The sequence below is a fragment of the Stigmatopora nigra genome, chromosome 3 (genome assembly GCF_051989575.1).
Source record: "Stigmatopora nigra isolate UIUO_SnigA chromosome 3, RoL_Snig_1.1, whole genome shotgun sequence".
Lineage (NCBI taxonomy): Eukaryota > Metazoa > Chordata > Actinopteri > Syngnathiformes > Syngnathidae > Stigmatopora > Stigmatopora nigra.
Window position 1 is genome coordinate 8169631 of NC_135510.1, and position 21917 is coordinate 8191547.

Genomic DNA, 21917 nt, shown 5'->3' on the forward strand with positions numbered 1-21917 from the left:
GAAAACCCTCAAAGGAGCAGTGGCTTCACATGTTTGGATGCTTTATTCACCCATTGGTACATCAGCTGACATGAAAAATTAGACTAATTTAGGGTATGTAAGTCATCATCAATCACACATTCTATATTACAAAAACGGCACACAACTTGTTCAAAGTTGCAGAGGGAATTGAGAACATGTATGGCCTTCAATGACTCACTGGATGCCATTGACGGCGAAAGACGTCCAGTCTATTTTCAATGGGGCGAACGTCAATTAACCTCAAGGGCACTTCTTCATACTGGAAAATTGACAAAAACGAGATATTCACATGTTACAAAGAATTACAATTACCCCAGTACAATTCAATTGGTGCACAAAGCAGAAAACCCCATGAGGAATACCTTTGTAGAAAATAAAAAAAATAATTATTAAACCGAGCAATAGCCTGAAAGACTTCTAAAAAGTAAGCCAAAAACATTTCCTCATTTTTTTTGGTGGACATTAGAACTGCCGCGTTCCTTTGAAAGACTTGAAGCCGCCCGTGTTGCCGCCGCCGCTGGAGTTGTTGGTGATTTGGACGATGCGTCTCATACCAGACGAGTGACTAAGAAGGAACATGAAAAAAAGGGGAAAAGAAACTGTCAATAATAATCAATCAAATGCCCTTTACTTTTTTGTTTAAATTAGCATACAGTGATCAAAATGCTATGTTGTCTTCTCTTTCTTTCAATTCACTCAAAAAGTAGCATTCCTAAAGTACACTGCAAACTCAAATGTTGGCTCGTCACAAACCGCTGCCTCGGACGTGTAAGCGTCTTTAAAATTAGGCACAAAGTGTCTTACCCGGAAGATGGTGACATGCCGCTACGACTGTCGCTCATCCTGCGGTTGTTGTAGTCCCCTCCGCCACTTCCTCGGGAACTGGAAGGACCTTGCCATTCCTTTCGCATTCCCTGCTCCCGATTGTGACGCTCCACCACGACCCGGCGTCCCGAGTTGAAAGGCTGAACAGACATATTGAAAAAGGACCAGTTAACGCATAGCGCACCAATCCTCTCAGTTAAGATTTGAGCAGTGGAAACAAACATTTCAACGTTTAACTCATTCATGCTGATGAATGAGATTGAATACATTTTGAATGGAGCTTTAAAAATAAAATGGTTGGAAGTTGTATTTTTTACACTATAAAAGATGACAATCGAGAATTAGTCAGTGGATCATTGCTTAATCACCCGACGTCTTATTCCAGATTGATCTATTGTTACGCCTCTGATGGAGACTAAATACCTGGCTAAATACCCTGGCTTTCCACTCGTACAGAAGAGAGACAATAGACAATAAGCAGACCTGTTCATTTATCACCATGGCTCTTCCTCCGTCCCGATCATTAAACGAGCCTCTTCCTCTGTTTGCTGAAGAAGCCCCCCTAAGCGCGGGGCCGGGCCCGTCTCGGCCCGATCTGTCGGTACGAATGCGCATGGGACCCCTGTACAAAAAAAAAAAAGTAGAAAATTCTCAGAGTATATCCAGAAAAAGCCAGAACTGCCAAATGAGGGTATTAAATAAGCGTTACCGCATATCGCCCTTGTTGGCGTTCATTCCACCGTCGTTTTTCCAGCCATTGCCGCCGTCCCTGGGAGAGCGCATTTGGGTCATGCCAGACATCCTGGCTCCCATTGGCCGATTTTGCATCTGGATGGGCCGCCTCTCGTCTCGATCCCTGCGGTCAGTGTCGCGTGAAGGCTCGGGCCGTCGCACCCCTTCGAAGTTCTTGGGGTAGCGCTCAAAGTTGCCGCCGCCGCCGCTGCCCTGCCGCTGAGGAGAAGGCCGGCTTTTCTTTGCTTCTGGCTCACCATCAAACCGGTTGCGCCTAGGAAAAATAAAAAGATTTTATTTTATTTCTTTTTTAAATTGTCCCATTTCTTCACCAATCTCTACCCAATACCTATATTTTTAGATCAGTAAAATCAAACAAGTAGATGGCAAATATTTTTTTGTCTATTAAAGTGTGCCTCGTTTGCCTGAGAACCTATAGGAGCTGTTTACGCAAACACAACATCAATAAGTGTGGTCTGGTCATTGCTAATATGTCCTTCCTAACAGAATGGCTATAAAATGATAAATGGTGGTTGGTTATATTTAAATAATTTAGCACCGTAGAGCATGAAGGACTGATGCAAACCTATCAAACATGTTGCGCTGCTCGACGGCGGCCTGCGGGAAGCGCCCCCTCGGGCGGTTGTTGAAGTTGGAGAAGCGGTTCTGCTCCCGGTTGAAGTTGCCACCTTGATTGAGTCGGGAATCGGGTGCATCTGATTGTATCTTCTTATTACCGTTCCAGTAATTGTTGTCTCGCCGACTGAAAATTAGACCAAGACAGTTTAACTTGACGCAGTCGGTGTACAGTGATATCTCCCTTCAAAATTGTACATCTTGTCAAATAATCACCAGAAAGTTGTACGCGAAGTTTAACCGACACTTTAAAGAACCATGCCTTCAAAAAGAAAGTGAAGTTTGTTCATGTGTTCCACTAAAAGGATGGCTAAGCACTGCCTGAATAGCAACGAGTACATACCCTTGTTCCACATCACGACCTCTTTTGAGGTTTCTCTTCTCTTGCTCGCAGCGTAGCTGTTCCTGCTGTCGTCTCATCTCCTGCTGGCGGGCTATGTGTTCTGCTTCTTTCCGGCGCTCCTAGATTAGAAGGCTCATGTCAAATACTGCTCAAAAGGTGATGATTTAAAAACAAAATGCCAATATAATAAGATAACTGTTATTTTCACACCACCAATTGCCCAGTACTCCTCATAATAAAAGGTAAGGAGAAAAAGAGACCGCACACTAATGGACTGGCACCTACAATCCAAAGTTTTCTGTGCACTCTATGCAAGTCGCTAGTAGTGATGGGTCAATGTGGCCTAATGTACCGTTTCGACAAATTGCTAAACCTGAGTGTTTCTTTGCCACCTGCTGGACATTAATAACCTCTACAGGCAACCAAGTTAACTTGACTTGAGAAATAATACGAGCAACTATACTCGTGTATTCATCAACAGAGGAGGATACATTTTATGTTGTGTATCTTTTATATCTACATAGACAATAAACGCTATTCAGATAAAGATTCTGAGAAGTCGTTTGCATGTGTGCAGGTATATTTAAAAGTTCAATAAAAGCTCCAATGGTATAATTTAGGCGTTTTTCCAATTGGTCAACGTGCCAAAATTAATGTTTTTTTCAATTGGTATAGGTCGACCTCTTTTATAACAATTCCTTATTAGACCTTTGTCTTTTCACAGGCGGTTGAGGTTTGTTACATACTTGCTCAATTCGGATTCTCTCTCTTTCAAGCTTCTCCCTCTCAAAGCGCGCCCTTTCCAGCTTTTGTCTTTCCATCTCCAGTCTCTGGCGTTCACGAAAGAGGTCCTCGCGCTCTTCGCACTCCCGCACGCGGCGCACCTGATCCATCATTTCGCGTTGTCTGAAAGGAATTCATATTATTGTTAGTCAACATATGATCAGACATTTAAAAATTATGAATTAGACTGAAAAAAATGGTATGCTTGTTTTTTTTTAATCTAAAAGAAATATTGATTTTTTTCCTTTTGTTTAAAACAATCTTTACGAAAAACAAATAAAGATTTAAGTTCTATAGGTAAGTGAAGAGATTAGTTGATTAGTCAATTAAATGTGGCAGCCTTCCTGTCCAAATGCATTTGGATTAATTCACCCACCTGCGCATATCTGTGGCTCTCCGGGTGCGATCATTCCGTTCACGTATTCTCTGCTCCTTAATCTTCGCAAATGGAATAAATTCTCCTTCCTTATTGAGAAAGCGTTGTTTATTTTTAATCATTTCCAACTGAGAGGAAAGACAAACATTGATAAACCGAAGCATAAAAAATAAATAAAAAGGGAAAAAAGAAATGAAATTGTACCTCAGCAGGGGGTATCAACCATTTGGGTCTTTTTTGCATTGGCATTTGAATAAATGGCTGAAACAAAGCAAACAGATACGCGTTGCACAACCAAATGTGTTTGCCACAAAAAAATTATAATCAAACCGTACCTTTTCAAAATATCTTGTCTTTCTAAAAGGTCTTGCTTTGATGAAATTGGACTTTCCTTTGTTTGGACTTCCCTGCGCCATACCACCTGGACTCCTTGACCCTGAACAATAATAACAGCAACAAAAAGAATAAAGCCAAAACTAAGATTTGATATATTGAAATGTACCGAGCCACAACCCTATCCTATTTTTATAGTCCAAATGCATCTTAATTATGAAAATATTTTGTCAAATATCTAAAAAAAAAAAAAATACAGCTCAAACAAAAAAGCGGGGAGGTTAAAACGTACGTCTGTTGGCTCTGTCATCTCTTTTTGAAGTACCTTGGGCGGAGTTTGATGTTCCGGAATCAGATTTGCAACTTTTGGTATCCTTGGATGAATCTTTGTCCTTCTCCCCAGATTTTTCTTCTTTCTTGTAAGGTTGCTGCAACCTACATGGAAGGAGATGAGAGAAGCATTTCAGTGGGGCTGTCTAGAGTGCAGTCGATCTGCTATCGTATTCTCACTTGTTAGACAACTTTGTCCCTGTGGAACTGCGCTTTTCACTTGACTTGCTGGTACTTGCTTTGTCATCTGATTCAATTTTGGAAGATTCTTTTTTGAAGGGGATATTTTTGCCCTAGACAAAAAAATACAGAACATGTTAATGGGGGACAAAGTAATTTTACTTTTAGTCAAACTTTAAACTTAGAATGGTAGCTTAATTGCATTTTTTTTTAGGTATTTGAAGATGTCAAGGGAAGAAAGCCAACTTCAGTCTCATCCCAGGTCCCCTTCTGTCACTTACGCATTCAACATATATTTGTTGTCCATCAAGCTCAGTGCAGTCCAGTTGAGAGATGCAACGAGTCACCTCTGCACTAGAAGACATGGTCACCAGTCCGTAGCATTTTGAACCAGGACTCCGGGCATTTGTTAGGACCTTGGCACTTAAAACCTGTCAACAATAGAAATCATTTCAATACAAGGATAGCTGCTGAAAAATAGGCACCCAAATCCAAATTACTACCTTGCCATATTTGCCAAAGAGATTCTTCAGGTCGGCCGCCTTGGTGTTGAAGGACAGGCCGCTCACCCAAACGTTATGAGAAGAGCTGATGTTGCTGCCAGTGCCGACCACTGCATAACACCCAGGAATTACACACAATGGGCATTTAAAAAATAATATATTTAGATTAATGTGTAATAATTAACCTATTCACTGGCATTGACAGCGATAGACAGATATCAAATCAATTTTTCCTGAGCTTGTTTTCAATTTTTGTGACATTAACGGTGATTGACATCCATCTATTCCATTTTGCTTTTGCCATAAATGGAAGCCAACGAGTTTATTAAATTACATTAAAGCCGTTAGAAAGTAATAAGACAATTTTCCCACCCACAAAATTTAAATTCCCTCAAATTAGAATCTAATATTTACTTTTACGTGGTGAAATGTAAAGTTAAAAACAAATAAAAATTAAACATAGTGAACTTTTTTTAATGCCCAGATTAAAGGCTACCATTATGTACTGTGCACTAATGTAGAGTTCTTGAAAAAAAATGTTGGGCAAACGGGCAATATGGAGAAAACTACTGATGTTTCCTCAGTTTGAGTGAGTCAAAATGCAAACATTAATAATAGTAGTTAAAAACAGCTCGCATTTTTAGAGCAACAGTACTTTGTCTATCACCACCAATAACAGTCAATGAGATAAGTGTCCCAGTTACGCCTTACCCTTATCGTCCTTTGCAGTTTTTCCATCTCTGTCTCTTGAAGAGCTACAAAGCAAAAGTTACCACAACAAACAGCAAATGAGCTTCAGTAAATGAAACCATGCGACAAGGATGAGTCTTTTTTAGGGAAAGTTAACACATTTGCACTTTTCAGGAAAGAAAAACAGTCCAGTGAGCAAGGCGTAGATGTGACACCGTGTGTCAAAGGCTTCAGTGTTTCCAGTGGTGACGGGGTCAGGATGTCTGCCAATTAATTCCCTTGACCAATGAACTCTTCAGGTGGTTTGTGCACCTTCTCGGTGGATTAGAAAAGGGGCCATCAAGGAAACTAAAAGTGCTTATTAATGCACTTCAGCCAAAAATGGGAAATGCTTTAAATGCGGTGGAAGAGGCAATGTAAGAAAAAAAAAAAAAACAAGTGGGGTTTTTCAGGTCCTGGGTATTGTCGCAATTTATCAGGTGAAAAAAATAATCTGAGGGACGGGATTGGGATCATCTGAACGTTTCCCTTATGGCAAAAAAAATCTTGAGGCTACCCACAATGTTGCGCTCTTAAAGAGGTGAACTTGATAGTAGTATCAAAGAACTGACATATAAAGACAAACCTCTTTCCTTGACCAGATACCCCAGTAGACGAGGGCCCTTTCTTCCCAGATTCCTTGTCTTTATCTCCGGCTTCAGCTTTCTTCGTGGCCTCTCTGCCGTCCTTTGAGTGCTTGTCCCAGGCTCCGTCATCTTGCTTGCCATCTTTGTCTTCCGCCTTCATGTCATCATCTGTGCTCATCTCGGCAGAGGCCTCAGGCTCATAGTTGCCCTTGTCAGCCTCTGAATCTGGAAGTTTCACGTGTTTACCTGTGTCCAGAAGATCGTCGCCATCAACATCTAAGGTGATGGCGTCTTCGTTTTGGATCGACACAGACAGGTGATCGTCCTCGGCTTCTTTAGAGGAATCCATGGCTTCGGCAGCCATCTCTTCTTCTGACTCCATTTCGGGCTCCGCCTCGCCGTCGTCCTGAGGCATGCCCTCGGCCTCCTCGTCGACTTGGGGCTCACCGTCGGCCTCCTCATCGACTGGCAGCTCGGCCTCCTCGCCGACTGGTGGCTCGTCGTCTCCCTCGGGCTCTTGTTCGAAATCCGCATCCAGCTCTTGCTCGGCATCAGTGTCGGCCTCCGCCGCATCCGGCTCCGAATCGGCCACTGCGACTGCCGTCTCCGGTTCAGCCTCGGTCTCGGCTTCGGCCTCGGGCTCAGGCTGAGAAGGGTTCTCCTCGGAGAGCGCAGGCTTACAATTTTTCCTTGTACCATCATCTGTATCTGTTATATCTGAGGGATTCAATAAGGATACACATGGCAAAAAGACAACGTTTAACATGGACATGTCACATGTTTCTTGACCTAAAAGTAGAATAGAAAGCACATTTAGTGTTAGACGTCATCGAGGGCGTGGACAGCATAGGAAGGAAGACACAAAACTCCGGCGTGAGAGACAATTCTTTGCGAATGTCTCATTTCAGATGTCCCCAACGGGTGACCAACCACTGGTGGTGGGAGTCTCAAATCGGAAATGATGGGTAGGGAAGCCTCAACCATTGTTCATTTCCTCGATTGTCGAAGTCAAGTCACTTGCACGATTGTGCTCCAAAAAAATTTGCAGTCCGTCGTGGTGATGATGTTTTACCATTTTTTCCAATAATTTTGCAAGTCTTGTAACAAAGCCGGTCTTTGTCATCGTAGTCCAAGCCCAAATCGAGTGTCATAGACGATTACGACGCTGGGCTGCGCTGGAAAGCAATCAGTGCGACTGAGATGGATGAAGAGACGATCAAATGTGTTGACATTCCAAATGCCGATGCATTTTAGCCTTTTAACATGTACCCAAGGCGGTCTCGTCCAACCAACCCACATAAAAGTCCTGTTGCCGGTTCACTTGGGCAGTCCGTGACATTACGTCCATGCTGACATTCAATGTCAGGCGGAGATGATTATACTCTGATCATCCTCCAAGTCTCCAAATCGTCTTACTTGCTGTTCATTAGACCACAAAATCAGATGTCAGAAGAAAGCCCTCTGTAGCATCTTGCGATTCCAGGAATGTGGCAGTTGAATTTCAGAAACAAAGTGCTGTAAAACCAACAGCTTGTGTGCAACCAATTTTCAGTGAAACAAATGTGGGGTCTATTTGAAATCAAGGGTTAGGGGGTAACCTGGAAAATGAAGCCACTGCCAGGTGAAATAAATGTGCAAAAGAATGTTTTGCTACCAAAAGGTGTCGATGTGTACAGTATTAGGATAATATACATTATTTTGTCATCATACATACCCTTTTCAGACTCATATTCTTCTGTTTCCTAGAAGAAATAGCAAGTAAAGCAAACAATTAAGGAACAAGCAATAAAATCACGATACTAACCTTTAAGACAATTTGGATTTTTGTTCATCGCTTTAGGAAAAAAACTGATCAAATTGGACATGAAATTACATCTATTTCTATTCAGCATTAAAGTAAACATGATTTAGTTTTGTTTGAACATATGGCCTTCATTATAACATTTACTCAGTTTTTAGTGCAGACCTGCTTGAGTCCAAACCTGCTTAAATGCTGGATTCTAAATGTGACAAGAAACATTTTCAAAGATGTATGGCACTCAATAACAAACTGTTTTTTATTTTAAAAAAAATAGGCACGTCAAAACATCAGTTTGTGCATTCCAGGCATACTAATCACCACAGGGTCAAATAGTGGTGAGAGCAATAAGAGAAATTTGAGCTAGACCAATGCCACAAAAAACGTAATTAAAACTTGATTCATGTTGAAAGTAGAGGTACTACTGTAGTACATTTCGATATGGGACTGGAGCTGGGAAACCATCGAGCGTCCAAGGACAAATGATTTAACCTTAGTAATGACACCATTGGCAAAAAGATTACACGGAAAGAAATATGCCACTTACCTTAGAAGGCATATGATCTTCTGTGGTCGCGTCCAAATCTGAATCAATTTTCCTTCCTGAAAAAAAAAAAACAAACAAACATTCTCAACGGACTAACTTTTGGCACTTCAGTGTTAGCTGGGTTTGGGCGATATTACCTTTGCCTTTTCCACTTTTACGAGAAGGCGTGCTTACTGGAGATTGAATCTTAACACCACCATTTTCTGCATCTTCATTCTCAATTGCCTGAGAGCAGATAACACATCAGTAAAAAAAATAACAGTGCTAACACGCAGAACTTCGAAGAATAACTCTCTTGAATGAAGAAACAGACTTTGCCTTAAGCCAAATGCTAATGAGTAATACATAAATATGACATGTAAACATACATTTCTATTACACAATGTTAACAGCCCCCCTAGAAAAAACAACGTCACCTATTGAAGTAGTGGGGCCTTCTTTCATACACAGGCTAAAAAGCCAACGTCTGCCTGCTCTGGCTTTGTTAGTCCTTACACATTAACATGCCCGTTTCTTTCGGATATTTAATATTACAAGAGAAAACGTTACAAAAATTGAAGAATGAAGTTAACATTTTCACGGCAATCTTAGGCTGGGTTTACCAAAACGTGATGGTTTTAATGATGGTGCTGCAGGCTAAACGTTAGCTACTCTCCCCGCTTTGTGCTTAACAGACTATGGAAGGTCATTCATTACCTGTTTCAGTCTGGCGAGAAGCACGCTCTTAATACCCGATGTATCCAAATTTCGTCTTTTGAGCTCGGATTTAAGGTGAACAACCCTTAATTCGGTTAATTTTTTCTGCGCCACGGAAATGGCTACCGACGCCATTTTATCGACTGACTTCACATTCACATGCGCAAGCCGCAATTGGGCAGATTTTTATCCCTTTCAATTTTTATGGCCCTAAAACTTGCTACCGCCACGCAGTGGCCTGGAGGACGAAGTCAAATTGGTCTACTATAGAATTACTATAGCATATTATACTTAGACTTATATTACTCTTGGCTTTACATTTTGGCTGAATTCGAACCAGAAACCGCACTGGGGAAAAGTTGTGCAATTTATCCAATGGCACTAACAATAGGATTAAGAGATGATTGCAACTGTCTAATTTAGGAATTGACCGTCTGTTTCTATTGGATACTATAGAAATCAGACGCTTTACTTGACTTATTTTTAAACAAAAAGCATAAATACAATTTAAATAATAAATTTAAAAAAAAATTCACAAAGGGTTCGTTTCCACGCAGTTGTAAAATAGTGCGGTTTTGCCTCACTATTTAAATGTTTGTCAAATTCCAAATTTCAAATATATATGTACCATAATACAAGATCATGAATGTAACTCAAATAATTCTACTTATGACCGCTGGTAGGAGTGCTACTTACTACATGCAGGGAACTTCAGACACCGGCATGCATTTAAAGAATAACCCACCTTAAAAACATAAACTACTCGTATTATCTATCAGCATTTGGTCAATATTTACGCGGACTCCAACCAATTTAAACCCCCTGAAAAACTCATAACGTGCCGGGTCGCCGATTTACGACTGTCGTAAAAGTGTCGCAAACGTAAAGCTGTCATTTGGCGCCCCCTTGCGGCAACGAGCACAAGCCCCGTATTGTAACCAGTGAGAGCGCACGGACGACCTGCTGGGTAAACAACAGTATCGACTCAAAAGGGCAGAAATGGGGACTTCCTCGCGGACTAACGGTGAGATCTTCCCATCTGACCTCACAGACACACCGTAGAGATACGGTTCGATCATCGTAAGGTGGATCCGAGACAATGACGTGACTAAAAAAGGGTGTAGAATCGTCTATTTCCTCAGTGGAGTTGAGCGAGCCTCTGTATTAGCTTAGCATGTAGCCCCTTTTCGGGGCCATTGCTTTCGATGCTGCTTTTTAGCTCTCGTCGGCTCTGTTGTCAGTTTCACTAACCCTACCATTGAATATCGCGATTCAAATGTAGGCCATCCGAGTTGCGATCTGCGTAAACGTGACAAATGACTATCGTATCCTGATCCTTCGCCGGAATTCAACCTCCTCATCAACTCAAAAGACACGTTTCAAAAATAGACCACGTATAAAGAGATACGTGGAATCGTTGTGTTAAATGGGGAGTAAGTAGTAGTAAGTGACAGGCTAGTGGTGCTAGCTCCCCCACATCTAGTTTTACCTCTGTTCACTACTGCCGCAAATGGATTTGGCTAGTCCTGTTTCCTGCGTTATTACACATAAACAAGTTAATAATGGCTTCGATGGCGTTTGTGCGATGTATTGCGAAAGTTGGACTAAGGTATGATCCAGATCTGAACGTGGGGAGGAAATAAATGAGTTTAATTCATTTTCTTTTGGTAGGCCGAGACCTAGTTACTGCTTTCACAACCGCACAGCTCCATTTATTCGGTCCGAAAATATCGCCGATTGATGTCAGGGATGATAAAGCGTCAATTTTGGGTGTGAGGACAATGTGTACAGTCCGATTTGATGCTGATCGGGAGTATGTAAATGTACGCCATCAACCTAGCCTCTCTATTTGGTAGCCTTGAGACAAACTATTGCTTTGGTTGCTAATATGAATCCATTTGTCCATTTATTAGATGATGCTTAATATCGATTTTATATCACTTACTGCTATTGACGGCAATATGTGTCCCAATTTTAACTGGTATGCCTAGCAATAATTATTCTGCAGAAAATGTGCCCATTTCTTTAAACTGCTGTCCAAATCAATTATTTTGCCTGGACTATGCTATTATGTGTTTTTTTAAATGATAGACCTATCAGTTTAATGTGATGAAAACAAATCTACCAAAGCTCTTGACGCACGCATGTTTCCAAAGTATTGTGAAACTGCCTATTAAATTGTTCTTTGGAAGCAAGCCATAGTGTAATTGTCACACAAATTGACACTATAATTTTAAATAAATACAACAACAAAAAAGATGACAATTTTCATTTTAGTCCACCCTATTCCTAAAATCAATCACTCCAAGAAAAGTGCAGCATCTAATCATGAAGATGTTATTGTTATCATCATATCACTCATGTCTTTGATTAAGAGTTTGGGGAAAGATGATGTACAAAGATGTTTGCCTTTGCCAAGTCAAAGGTTTTGTGGATGTTTCGGTGATGTTGCAGAGGTATGCTTTGCTTTTACAAAGTCAAAGGTTGTTTATGGATTTTGGGTCTCGGTGTGGCTGAAATTTGTTTGGAATCAAGACGGTTGCTAATAGCGATGTCGTAAGTTAGAGATTTTGGTATTAACATGATGAACAGATTTGATAGCAATCAGTTATAACACAACGGTAAGACTACCCATTTCAAATATAAAGTTTAAATCGCCTACTTTCTCAGCTCGACACAATAAATAAATAGTGCATGTGAAATTTTGGGCGTGTGCACGCACATGACTCAATATAAAAAAAATCCTACAAAACCTTCTGTCTGCATAGTTTTTGCCTGAAAAGACATGGGTTCCCTTCAGAGATGATAACGTACAGTCAAGAGTTGGATTTTGCCATCGCACATCGCCTAGCTCCACACATAGCTAGTTACACTCGCCAGTTAAAGACTTTCATATTAATAATCTAACATGGTTTTGGGTTGGTCAAACAGTGAGGGGAGTAGTCTTGTTAAAAAATGAAACACTACTGGAAGTATTCCAACCTTTTTGATCTGTGTTCACACTTAGGATGGCCAGAGACATTTTTTGTCTCGTTCAGTCAAAAGAAAAAAAAACTCAATTCCACAGATCTTAACCAAATCCTTAAGCATTTTGTACGTAGGTTGCCAATTGCTCTTTTACTGCAGTCTGAGTAGAGCATCCTCAAGAACCCTACTGATTTAATTTAGGAGACTAAAACGTCTACCTTTTTTTGTAAGAACTGCAAATTCCATAGAGAATCTGATTGAATTTAAGAGACATTGTTCTACTTTTTATTTGTAAAACTTGGAAATTCCGTGGAGAATCTAAATTTTACGAGACCATAACATTGTTCTACCTTTATTTGTAAGAACTGAAAATTCCATAGAGAATCTTCTAGCACCTTACTGATTAAATTTAAGACACCATAATGTTGTTCTACCTTTTTTTGGGAAGACCTGAAAATCCTATCGATAATCTTTTAGAACCTTACTGATTAAATTTATGAGACCAAAACATTGCTCTACCTTTTTTTTGTAAGAACTGAAAATTCCATAGCAATTGTTGTTATAGGGTGGGGTATATCCATAGGTCAATGAAGCAAACTTGCCATGCCATCTAGAAATGAGATCCTCAAGTGAATGCCTGGAACCAGCCAGAATTTATCACCCATAATAAAAACAGACCATTTCGAAATGACTTCTCACCGTACTTTTCATCTCAGTTATTGCATCTACCGGATGATGTCACCGATTGGAGACGTCGAGTAAAGAAAAAGCCTTTCAACTTTTTTTCTCTCTCTGCTCTTGTAGGTGTTGTGAGATGAAGTGCTTTGAAAGATAGGACGTGCATACTCTGTTAGCTGGGTGAGGACAGAGTTGCAACTATGAAGAGCGAAGTGCCATCTGAGGCCTCCAGCAGACAGGAGCATCTGAAGGAGCCGCTGGTCAACCCAGAGCCCATGGAGGCAGCAAAGAGCTTTTCCAGCAACTTGGAGGTCATCGGCATGGCCGACACCGACTTTGCCGCTCTGTGTTCGGAAACCAGGCACCGGACCTTGAGGGACACGGCGGCTCGCAAGGACTCGGAGCGAGGCCTCTCGGCACGGAGGAAAAGGAAGGTCCAGCAAGCGGGACCGTCCGAATGCTCGCTTAAAGTAGCCCATTTGAGCGAGACCCCCGTCCCCCCTCAGCGTTCCAGGGAAGAACTCTTACGTCACTCTAGCGAGGACGAACACAATCACGAGTCATCTTTTAGCGACTGTGCCTCGTCCCCGTCCTCCAGTTTAAGATTCGGCGACTCGGACACGTTGAGCTCCGAGGAGGACGCGGAAGCGGGGACCACGGGTCCCACGGGGCCCGCGGGGGGCCAACAAAAAGGCGCCGTCCTGGGCACGGGAGCCACTGGAGTCAGTCTTCGCACCGTGGCGGGTCGGACGAGGCGGATCCGCTCGCACAAGTGGGTGCGGACGGAGGCCGAGCCGGTTTTGCTGAAGCGGCCGTGCTTGAGCGGTCGACGGCCTCTGCATCGGAAACGATTTGTCAAGTCGGTTCTTGCGGGAGGCCAGCGCACGCAGAAACAGAAGGAGCGACTACTACTGCAGAGGAAGAAACGAGAAGTCATTGCACGGCGGAAATACGCTCTACTCGATAGCACAAGTAGTTCAAGCGAGGAGCTAAGCAGCGGCTCGTCGTCGCCCTCCTCCACCGAAGTAGAGGACGAGCTGTACGTGGATGTCAGCAGCACCAGCAGCCAGCCCAACAGCGCTGCAGTAGCAACTGGTAATTTGCTGTCCTTCATGCTCTCTACGTCTGTTTATCTCTCTCTGTCTTTGCTGCTGTGTCTATCATTTGTCTTCTTTAAATGGCACTGCAGTCTTTATCTTACTGGATGTTTTCATCTTCATGGATGATGAATATACACCAGGTCACTGCAGTCACATGAGTATCATGTAATAATTGCAGGATTCAATTCCTGCTTGGTCCAGTGCACTTGACGATACGCTGTAGAAAATGTAAGAAAAGAAGAATACATAAGATAAGTGTAGCAGATCCTATGACAATCCCTAATTTAGATTACTTCCAAAAGATTTCTCATTTCAAGAAGGTCCTTTCTAGGTGTTAATTTTCCAAGCTGTATGATCAGTGTTGTTTTTCCCCAACCACACCAGCCTCCCACCGGAGTCCCAGTTAGTTTCAGAGGGTGCTAAGCAGCAGCCCATTGGGAGACAATACAAATAGAAATCCCATTCGGGGAATCTAGAATATTATTTCAATAGCAACTCGCATAGTATTTTTCCTAAAAACATAGGCACAGTGCAGATTCACAATCTTAAAAATTCAATGATATGCAAATAAATGCCTAAAACTGTTATTTCAGGTGCTCTGGATGAAGATGTGGTTGTGATTGAGGCTACTCCAGCCCCAGCACCCACTGTCCCTGCAAGTGAAGAGATCAATGTCACCTCCACGGATAGTGAGGTTGAAATTGTCACAGTCGGAGATGGTTTCAGGTAAGCAACATTTTATTTTCGGCTAATAGATAAACCATGTATAGGCATTGAAAATATATATATGTATATATTTTTTTTGGTTTCCTATTGACTGTTTGGTCTTGGTGAAAATTCAGAGGAATTATTCTGGATTATTCAATGCTTAATAGTGATAAAGCAAGCACCACAATTATTTGTATGGGCCCGCCCCGCATTCTTCCGCCCGGCAGCACCTCTTTCCAGTTAAATACATGGTGTTCAGTTCACTGATTGTTTTGTTGATGCTGTTCCCTAGCAAAGCAATGCATCTAGAGAATGTTCTGGGTTTTTTATCAGTGCACAGTGGGATACTGTCAAACGCTGTCCTATCCACACTGCAGCGGCTTATAATAAACTGCATAGTCGATAGGAATCAATGATAAACACTTGATTGGTTCTCATGCTAAAGTTCAGCTCAGCACATTTATATTGTCACGGAATTTGATTTCCAGTTTGACTGTTACTAAAAAAACTAATGTTATTAGGGTTAGAATATTTCGATTTCAGTCAGATACAAATTAACTGCAGTTTAGAATTGGATATATGTGGTATGAATTAGACACTTTGTAGAAATCACGATGGTAATATGATTTTAAATTGATTTAGACACTTTGTAGAAAGTACGGCAAATGTATAATTCTCAATGAATGGAAAGACATTTTGCAAGCCTGCAAGAAGAGGGCATCTCAGTTTAGAGATTAGCTTTTTTTTTAGTTTTTTTTATCTCAATTCTTTGTTTTTTTAATTATTTGTTTTGGTTAGCAATATTTGGATCTGTTTTATTTCAAATTACAACAAATACCTGCAAAGAAACCATGTTGTGTTGAATTTCCTTTGTAACTTGTTCATTTTTTAAATTCTTGGTGGTTTTTGACCATTTTGTAGTGGAAGGAAGTCACTTATTTTTTTTCCCTGAGCTACTGTTTATTTCCTTCATTCCACTAGTGCTCATGTTTACAGTGAAATGTGCCCCCTCAGTCTTCACCCCCGCATCCTCAAGGGCTTATGGTGGCAAACAGATATTTGCAAAATAATCCCACGTCTGCCTAGTTAGGGGCCTTTCCATTGTGGATAGCACACTCCCCGAGGAGCCTGGCCAATTACAATAACAGCTTCTAAGCACACACATCATTTTCTAGCGATAATATGTAAGTGAAGTTATAAAAGTACTATAGTAAAAAAAACAAAAAAAAACATTGGATTTTTGCCACCACAAATCCCACTTGCATTTTATCTGACATATCTTTTGATTGCAACTTAATATGTAATTATTACAATTCTTTTAATTCTAAATGAAGTCATTAGTTTTACAACAGTCTTGTATAGATTATTCTTATCCCAAGTTAATTATCAGGTTGTACTAAAATCTAAAATGTCTACGCAGTTTTTGCCTAGTCATTCAGAGCTAATAGAATCTTATCTGTTGTATCTGTGAAAACAATTTATTTGTTGTATTCTGATTTTATTTTTTTAACATAACCTCCCACATTACAAGGTGTCTTTGTGTTCTACAGGTCGCGCTCTTTGGGTGGGCTAGGTCGCATATGGGCTAGCAGTTGCTCGCAGAACCGTCTGCAGGAGCCCAGAGGACGTCACAGGCTTTCCACCGTCATTCAACCTTTGCGGCAGAATTCTGGGGAGGTGGTGGATCTAACTGTGGACGAAGATGGTAGGGAAAACATCAAGTCATCTCAATCTCAGTCCTATTTTTCAGATAGCTAAGGCGGTCGGTGCCTTGCATAGTCCCACGGCACCAAGGACAGTTGGGGCGGTTAAACAGGAGATTTTAAGCTCCACCATTGGCAGCCAATGAGTTAACTGAGTACTATTATTAAGGGTTAATTATGCTATCTTGATTGTGAAGAATCGCGGATGTGAAAATTTGATCTGCTTTGGAACCCTTGTCTTTGTCTTCAGACCTCTCTGTTGTGCCAACAACCTCTGGCAGCATTCACCCTCAAACGGTCAGGTCGTCCTCGTCGTCCTCTTCCCAGCATGCCTCTACCTCAGAGCTCAACGACGCCGCGGGCCCCTCCACCAGCTGCCCGGGCTCAATCCCCGACAGTATGCACACACCCAGGCCCAGTGCCTCCACTCGAACTGCCGCCGAGGGTAAGAAAGCCTGTTGTTGTTGTTATTGATTTTAATTTGGATCGATTCAGACCTCCCACCGAGAACATGTTCTTTTACAAAGCTCACTTGGCTTCACATGGCAAAGCGGAAATAGATATTATTAAAATTCCTATTTCTCAGCAGATGAGCGCAGACCAGGTTTATCGGGTCCGGCAGAAAACGCGGGCACGGCCATGCCTCGGCTGCCCTCGTGCTGTCAGCAACACTCGCCCTGCGGAAGACCCTCGCCCGGTCATCTGTCCCTCAGCCACTCGCATTCGAGCTGCATGCAGGCCTCGTCCGCCCAGGCCAACGGCTCCTCCCAGCACGGCCACGGCAACGCGCACCATTTTGTCCTTCACGTCCACCACCCGACGCCACAGCCGCCGGGCACCCTGCCTTTCCAAGAATCCAGCTGTGCTGTGGATCGGCCCAACGCATTGCCCGCACCCTGCGGCGTGAGCGGCGGCGCTGGCGCCGGGGGCAACAACGCAGCCCATTTCCACGACCAGGTAATAAAGAAAAAGGCCAATTTCTGAATGCACCAATAAAATTAGCAATGTTCCATGGTTATAAGGGTCTTTTCTGTGTAGTATTGAGTCAATCAGCCTTTTTATCCACCCAGCAAACCCTGCCAGTGGACCTGAGCAACAGTAGTGTGCGAAGCAGCGGGGCTAGTTTCCATGGCAGCACCTCCGCTTTTGACCCCTGCTGCCCAGGCTCCACCTCACGGCCCCCCGCGTACGTTTCCCAGGCCACTCCGGGACCCAGCCAGCCAGCCGCAGTGGACTCTTTTAGCAACGACATGGTGGCTCAGCCGCAAACGCAGCTTCAGCAGCCGTGCAGGCATTATATACATCCCTCGTGTAAGTAGGAACGTCAAGTGTTGGGAAAGGGTGAAAGATTTTTCCAACTTATAGATTATAGATTTATCTTTTTATTATTTGAGTTGTTTTTTGTGGGCAATGAAAAAAAATCCTAATGACTCCATTTTCCCCCTTTTGTAATGGTTTCCAATTGATCGATTTGATCTCTTTTCTTCCCAGATGGCTCTCTGGCACGTTCGTTGCATCATCAGCCGTCTACCCCCTGCCCCCATTCCCATGGAAACCCCCAACTTCCAGCTCAGCCCCCTCCACAAGGCGATTACGTCCTTCCCCACAACGTCCACTCTTTTCACCCGCCGCTGCCATCCCACCCGTCCGGCCACGCCGTATCCGGCGTGCCCCCCCTGGCCGCTCACCACCTGGCCGGTTCCAACGCCCCGCTGGCCCAGCATCTACCCGCCGACCACCAGACCCTGCCGCATCAAATGCCATCGATGATTTCAGTTCAGAGGCTCCACCAACATCAAATGTTGCAGAGGATGGAGGTCCAGAGGCGCAGGATGCTGCAGCACCCCACGTAAGTACTGCTGTCTAAAAAACTAAAAACTATATATATATTTATATTCAGATATATACGGTTATTGGCCAGTCTCCTTACAACAAAATTTGTATTTTTTGTCCCTTGCAGACGAGCGCACGAGCGTCCTCCTCCTCACCCTCACAGAATGCACCCCAACTACGGCCACGGACACCACATTCACGTGCCGCAAACCATGTCTTCCCACCCTCGGCAGCCGGAGCAGAGGACCGCGTGGTCTGTATCAAAAAGCCGCGTCTCCGCATCCCGCTTAATGAGCGTCACTAAAATGGCGGCCAACGCCTCTGTCTGTCGACAGGGAGCTCGGCATTGAGACCGGCGTGACGGTGGCGCCGTACCCTCCGGGGCACCTGCACTCCCACCTGCACCACTACCACCCCACCTCCAGGCTGCACCACTTTCCCATCCCCTTCATGGTAAGGACATCTGCAGCATGAGCATACATTTGCATAAATAGCAGTCACTTTTAATTGAATTGTGTCTTTAGATCAATGACATTTTTCCCCCTAAGATTTCAAGGGATGCTCGCTGTGGCAAAGGAGATGAATTATGCATAAGCAATTAAACAAAGCTCATCAGGCATTTCAAAGGCGTGGTGGAAAAGCCTTAAGGAAAAGCCTTGGAACAAATACAGTGGACTAATTCCTTTTCATTTATTTATTTTTTAATCTTGTTCAGCAGCATGGACATGCAAGATGGCAATTCTGTGTTGATGAGGATCGTTCCACTAATTTGTTTTCTATGCATCAAATTTAAAGTCATACATTTAAGGGAATGAAAATATACAGTTTTTCACTATTTAGCAAAAAAACTAAACAAAAAGTGGAACCATAACACTGTGATTCGCTACATTTTGCATCAATAAACCGGTTTTATTGAAAAAAAGATAGGTTATCACTGTGTATTTTTCCTCAAACGGCAGAAACAAATATCTGTATACAATTTCTCTGTTCCCCCTCTAACAGCACACTGGCATATCTGAAGTCACCTACCCGCACATTCGCTACATCTCATCTAGAATGACCGGCTTTGGAAGAACCTACGAGGTGAGTGTTTGTCAATGCTGGATTTTTATGGCAAATATGATCAATACGAACTCCATTGAGGGTGTTTTTGTTGCATCTCTTGTAGGACCTGCTGCATTTAGAGGAAAGATTGGGCACGGTGAACCGAGGAGCCTCTCAGGGAACCATAGAGAGGTGCACTTACCCACATAAATACAAAAAGGTGAGCTTGTCCGAGCGCGACCGCGCGCCGAGCCGCTTGGCCGTTTCCGTGTCGTCTGGGACAGAGTGGCCTTTTTTGTACTCACTTAGAAAAGTGCTGTAGTGTCTTTTAGCTGTGAATGCAGATGTTGTCGGGGAAGGAAGGCTTTCCCTAGGTGTAACTAAACGAGCCGTCTAACGCCCTGCCACCCAATACAGAAGGTGTTGGAGAGAGACATTGACCAACAGTTAACCCCCGAAGCTTGGGCCTCTATTGGGAAAAATATGCACGCAACCCCTGAATCGGTGAGGAATAATGAACAAATCCATTTGGAAACAAGTGTTAGCTGTAGTCTTGGGGGAGGGGCCATGTTTGTTTTCCAGGGAAAATATTTGGACCATTCTCTCTGTCCCCCCAGAAAATGAATTGAATATCTTAACAATACTCTTTCAATGAAATTTTTGCATACAAGTTAAATGTAAATAGCAGCGAGTTTGTTGTTGTTTTTTTTCCTTTGGAAGAAAAATGGATTGTTGGAGGCGTGGCTTCTGATGCCTCCCAATGTTTGTCACTTGTAGAGAAAGCTACACGGCAAGCAGGAGGAAGACGAGGGGGCGGACGAAGATACGGAGGAGAAATGCACCATCTGTTTGTCCATACTGGAAGAAGGCGAGGACGTCAGGTAAGCCACCCAGAAAAAGTCAATTGGAATGCAATCATTTCTCTTCTATTGGTTAAATCATCTTTTTTTTATTTTTTTGGATAGGCGCCTGCCATGCATGCACCTCTTCCATCAGCTGTGCGTTGACCAATGGCTGCTAACCAACAAGAAGTGCCCCATCTGTAGAGTGGACATTGAAGCGCAGTTGTCTGCTGAGAGTTGATGCTGTCCCCCCCAATTTTTTTTTGTCTTTCTAACAAAACACTTTTTGTTTCCATATTCACGGTTTTCCTCCTGAGTACTGCAGTCAACCAAAGAAGGCAATGAATATTACCCGCGCAGCTCTAAGACTAGGAAACATCGACAGTGCCGGCTATCAATTCTTCTCCAATAATTGAGAGTATATGTATTTATGAAGCTTTTATGTAGCTTTTGGATGGTTTCCTTAAGTGTCAAAAATTACCTTTTTTTTTGTTTTTATTTTTATTTTTCTCTGCATGTTTCCTTGCGAAATTGCATTTGTTTGCACATTTAAGACGGGCTTCAAAGCAAGAGCTGCTCTAGTAAAGCCACCAACCACGCCTCGCTTTACTAGACTAGAATGTCAACAACCACCATCACCACCACTACAAACACAGCAAGTTGGCAAGAGTTCATGTTGACCAGTCATTGTATTGATTAGTTTGTGTTTAGACAATGTGGATTGTTAGTGACATTTTTTTTTTTTTTTTGAATGACAAACAAAAAAGCATTCTAGACATTCCTAACAAGGGAAAACTGTTAACAGATGAGCTGCTGTATTAGTACGCACACGCTTGTGTGTTTGGAAACACAGTATTTTCTCAGCACACGCCCCGCGACGCACCCATTTCACACCAGAAGAATGTCACTCAGCCCTTGTCGCCCAATCGGGGCTCGTTGGTGCGTGCGTGCGTGCGATCACGTCACGGATATAGCGATAGAGATACATACATATACATATAGCGTGTACGACCCCCCCCTCCCTTGTTCCATCCCGTCAAAACAGTGTCTATAGTTGAGTGTTGGGAAAAAGACGACGGCATTCAAGTGTTGACTGGCATAGACTTGCACAAAAAGAAGAAAAAGCAGGCAGGATTAGTTGTGACAATGGCGTGCCGAGGCCATGTATTTCCACTCTTTTGAACTATGAAATACAGTAAATACAAATATTTTGAATGGAGTGAAGTCATGCAGTACTTAATTCAAAGCAGGTATACATGCGCTCATCACTCACCCTTCAAAGCCACCAGGAGCATATTCTGTGGGATTTATATTAGTTTAAAAAAATATTAATAAACTTGGATAACTCTTTGTGCGGTGTTTTGTGTCATCTTTATTCGTGGGGGTATTTCAAACCTACATTTTAACAGTTTAGTGTGTTAAAAATGTGCTAATTTTAAGGACCCCTAAAGTAGTAATAGTGCAACTTTTAAATATATTTAAAATGGTAAAGTTCTGAGTTAGAGATACTTGAAAATGATTATATATATTTAATCATGTGAAAAGGAATTTTAGATAAAAGAAAAATTGGGGATCGTGGAATGCTCATCAGCATTAAGTAGTTGGGTTTAAAAGAAAAAATCA

At 42.6% G+C, this 21917-nt stretch overlaps 2 protein-coding genes across 10 annotated transcripts; one reads left to right on the top strand and one right to left on the bottom strand.

Annotated features, from left to right (window-relative positions):
* Positions 1-24: 24 nt before the first annotated feature.
* sltm (SAFB-like, transcription modulator) lies at positions 25-10795 on the bottom strand. 4 transcript variants are annotated; one of them, XM_077713899.1, is made up of 20 exons: positions 10676-10795; positions 8861-8948; positions 8724-8779; positions 8093-8120; positions 6378-7095; positions 5774-5817; positions 5063-5172; positions 4841-4990; positions 4560-4672; positions 4342-4484; positions 4052-4152; positions 3921-3977; positions 3717-3844; positions 3304-3463; positions 2558-2676; positions 2165-2341; positions 1556-1852; positions 1330-1468; positions 826-986; positions 25-586 (listed from the first exon to the last, which is right to left on the bottom strand). In XM_077713899.1, exons 1-20 carry the CDS (start codon positions 10778-10780, stop codon positions 484-486), a joined length of 2997 nt encoding a protein of 998 aa, XP_077570025.1. In that variant the 5' UTR covers positions 10781-10795; the 3' UTR covers positions 25-483. The 4 variants fall into 4 exon arrangements, with proteins under 4 accessions (XP_077570025.1, XP_077570024.1, XP_077570026.1 ...); XM_077713898.1 differs by lacking the exon at positions 10676-10795 and adding an exon at positions 9420-9617; XM_077713900.1 differs by lacking the exon at positions 10676-10795 and adding an exon at positions 9420-9616 and having other exon boundaries at positions 4375-4484.
* On the top strand, positions 10324-21644 carry rnf111 (ring finger protein 111). Of its 6 annotated transcripts, none has more exons than XM_077713892.1 (15): positions 10324-10443; positions 13191-14159; positions 14758-14890; positions 16423-16577; positions 16826-17020; positions 17162-17532; positions 17646-17886; positions 18067-18424; positions 18536-18661; positions 18744-18861; positions 19411-19491; positions 19577-19672; positions 19870-19956; positions 20230-20333; positions 20418-21644. In XM_077713892.1, exons 2-15 carry the CDS (start codon positions 13265-13267, stop codon positions 20533-20535), a joined length of 3078 nt encoding a protein of 1025 aa, XP_077570018.1. In that variant the 5' UTR covers positions 10324-10443; positions 13191-13264; the 3' UTR covers positions 20536-21644. The 6 variants fall into 6 exon arrangements, with proteins under 6 accessions (XP_077570018.1, XP_077570021.1, XP_077570022.1 ...); XM_077713895.1 differs by having other exon boundaries at positions 17165-17532; XM_077713893.1 differs by lacking the exon at positions 10324-10443 and adding an exon at positions 10864-11028.
* The last annotated feature ends 273 nt before the right edge of the window (positions 21645-21917 follow it).

Coding starts and splice junctions, on each gene's coding strand:
- sltm (XM_077713898.1), bottom strand. CDS start 9,554: ATGGCGTCGGTAGCCATTTCCGTGGCGCAGAAAAAATTAACCGAATTA. Junction 5,818..6,377: donor GTATCTGGTCAAGGAAAGAG/GTTTGTCTTTAT, acceptor TTTGCTTTGTAG/CTCTTCAAGAGACAGAGATG. Junction 2,677..3,303: donor AGAGAATCCGAATTGAGCAA/GTATGTAACAAA, acceptor CTTCTAATCTAG/GAGCGCCGGAAAGAAGCAGA.
- rnf111 (XM_077713892.1), top strand. CDS start 13,265: ATGAAGAGCGAAGTGCCATCTGAGGCCTCCAGCAGACAGGAGCATCTG. Junction 17,887..18,066: donor GCATTATATACATCCCTCGT/GTAAGTAGGAAC, acceptor TTTTCTTCCCAG/ATGGCTCTCTGGCACGTTCG. Junction 18,862..19,410: donor ACTTTCCCATCCCCTTCATG/GTAAGGACATCT, acceptor CCCCTCTAACAG/CACACTGGCATATCTGAAGT.